We start from the raw sequence: 1,761 nt of genomic DNA on the forward strand, positions 1-1,761 counted from the left end.
TCTCCTTATTCTTTCAGGGTATTTTTGTCAAAATACCAATTTAATCAGTCAAATTTGTTCCACTTATGCTCATTGGATCACATTTTGCTCAAAATTCAACAATGATTAATCACAAATCTCAATGGTAATTTTAAAAATCACATCATTCTTTAAAAAACACCAAAAAAAAAAAAAGGCTTATAATATAATTAATTACTCACAAAAGTGGACTATATATGCCTAATTAATGTACCTACCATTCATATATGTCCCAACTCCCAACTATATGCTAAATGTTATATATTAATTTATATATGAAAGTAATTTTTAAATCCTAACAACAATTCCCCTTGTTTCTATCTTTCTAACCCCATACATTGGAAGATTATTACTTGGGAAACTTTTCCCTCTGAGTTACAACATGGTATACTGTCACCCAGGTATATATATATATATATAATGAATTTGCCATTATGAGGCCCATGATCACCATTTTTTAGTCTGGACAGGCTAGAGATGTCAGGGATCATCCCATATGAACCTGAAAACTCACCTCAAGAAGCAGAAGAAAAGCATGAGCATGAAGAAGAGAAAAGAAGCAAGAAGGTTGGAAAGAGGTTTCTAGGGGTGAGACAAAGGCCCTCAGGAAGATGGGTTGCTGAAATCAAGGACTCCTCACAGAAGCTGAGGCTGTGGCTTGGGACTTTTGACACTGCACAAGAGGCTGCTCTGGCTTATGACAGCGCCGCCAGGCTCCTCAGAGGAAGAAACGCAAAGACAAACTTCCCATGTCATGCTCACGCTCATGATCATGATCATGAAAGCTGCAGCTTGCTCAAGGGAAAGAATCCAAGGGTGTTTCAGCTTCTTCAGCGTGCAATTATGAAGAACCATGCAAGGGAAAACCAGATTACAAGCTTTGTTGAAGAGACTTTTGTTTGTTCATCAAGCTCTGATCATCACAGAATTAACAAGCTTTCAAGCCTCTCTTTTGGAAGTTCCAAGGTTTATTCTTCTGTTTTTGTGGCTCCTTCTTTCAGTGCCTCTCTTGGACAAGATCTAAAAAATTGTCAAGAGGCTTAGCTTAGCCATGTTGTTTGTTTTCACTTGTTAATTGTTCTCCTCCAACCGACATACAGACTGTGTATATATACAAATAATAGTTTGATTAAACTTATTCTTCGGCCTCCATTGCCAATGCCTTGATATATTCGAAACCTACTTTTTACTTTCTTTTCAGGGACAAATTTAATCCCTTTTGATGGTTGGATGGTTAATAATTTTCTCCATATAATTGATGATATATATATTGGAAAACTCTTTTAACAGAAGTTGCCTCCCTACAGCACCAAAAACAGGAATTTTGAAATAAATGTGTATATAGCAGAAGATGGGAAGCTAGAAATTGTTGTTTGGATTTGCTAAGGTGAACTCAAATGTATGCTAAGGTTATGGTTAAGTATATTGAGGAAAAGCAATATTAAGAGTAGCAAAATTGGACATAAATATATACAAAACCCCTCTTAAACTTCACATGTTTTGAAAGTACTTCTTAAAGTTCAAAAACTTTCAATTAAGAGTATCGACCTTTTAATTTTTTCAATTACCCCATTCCATTAAAAATTTCTGTTAAATCTTGTCAAAATTCCCAAAATATTATCGTTTTTTATTATAAAAATAAAATAGAAAATTGTAAAGATTCATGCATCTATTTTTTTTTTTTTTTATAATAAAACATATTTGCACTACTTTTACAATATCTTTGCAATTTTTTGTTTATTT

The 1,761-nt window shown here is 33.7% G+C and overlaps 1 protein-coding gene across 1 annotated transcript; it reads left to right on the top strand.

Annotated features, from left to right (window-relative positions):
* The first annotated feature begins 495 nt into the window (after positions 1-495).
* On the top strand, positions 496-1,103 carry LOC132185258 (ethylene-responsive transcription factor ERN1-like). Its single transcript, XM_059599055.1, has one exon. The coding sequence runs from the start codon at positions 496-498 to the stop codon at positions 1,060-1,062; it is 567 nt and encodes a 188-aa protein (XP_059455038.1). The 3' UTR covers positions 1,063-1,103.
* The last annotated feature ends 658 nt before the right edge of the window (positions 1,104-1,761 follow it).

This window comes from Corylus avellana, chromosome ca6 (genome assembly GCF_901000735.1).
Source record: "Corylus avellana chromosome ca6, CavTom2PMs-1.0".
In the NCBI taxonomy this organism is placed as follows: domain Eukaryota; kingdom Viridiplantae; phylum Streptophyta; class Magnoliopsida; order Fagales; family Betulaceae; genus Corylus; species Corylus avellana.

Bases quoted from the DNA above. Each gene is read 5' to 3' on its own strand.
- LOC132185258 (XM_059599055.1), top strand. From the start codon at position 496: ATGTCAGGGATCATCCCATATGAACCTGAAAACTCACCTCAAGAAGCA.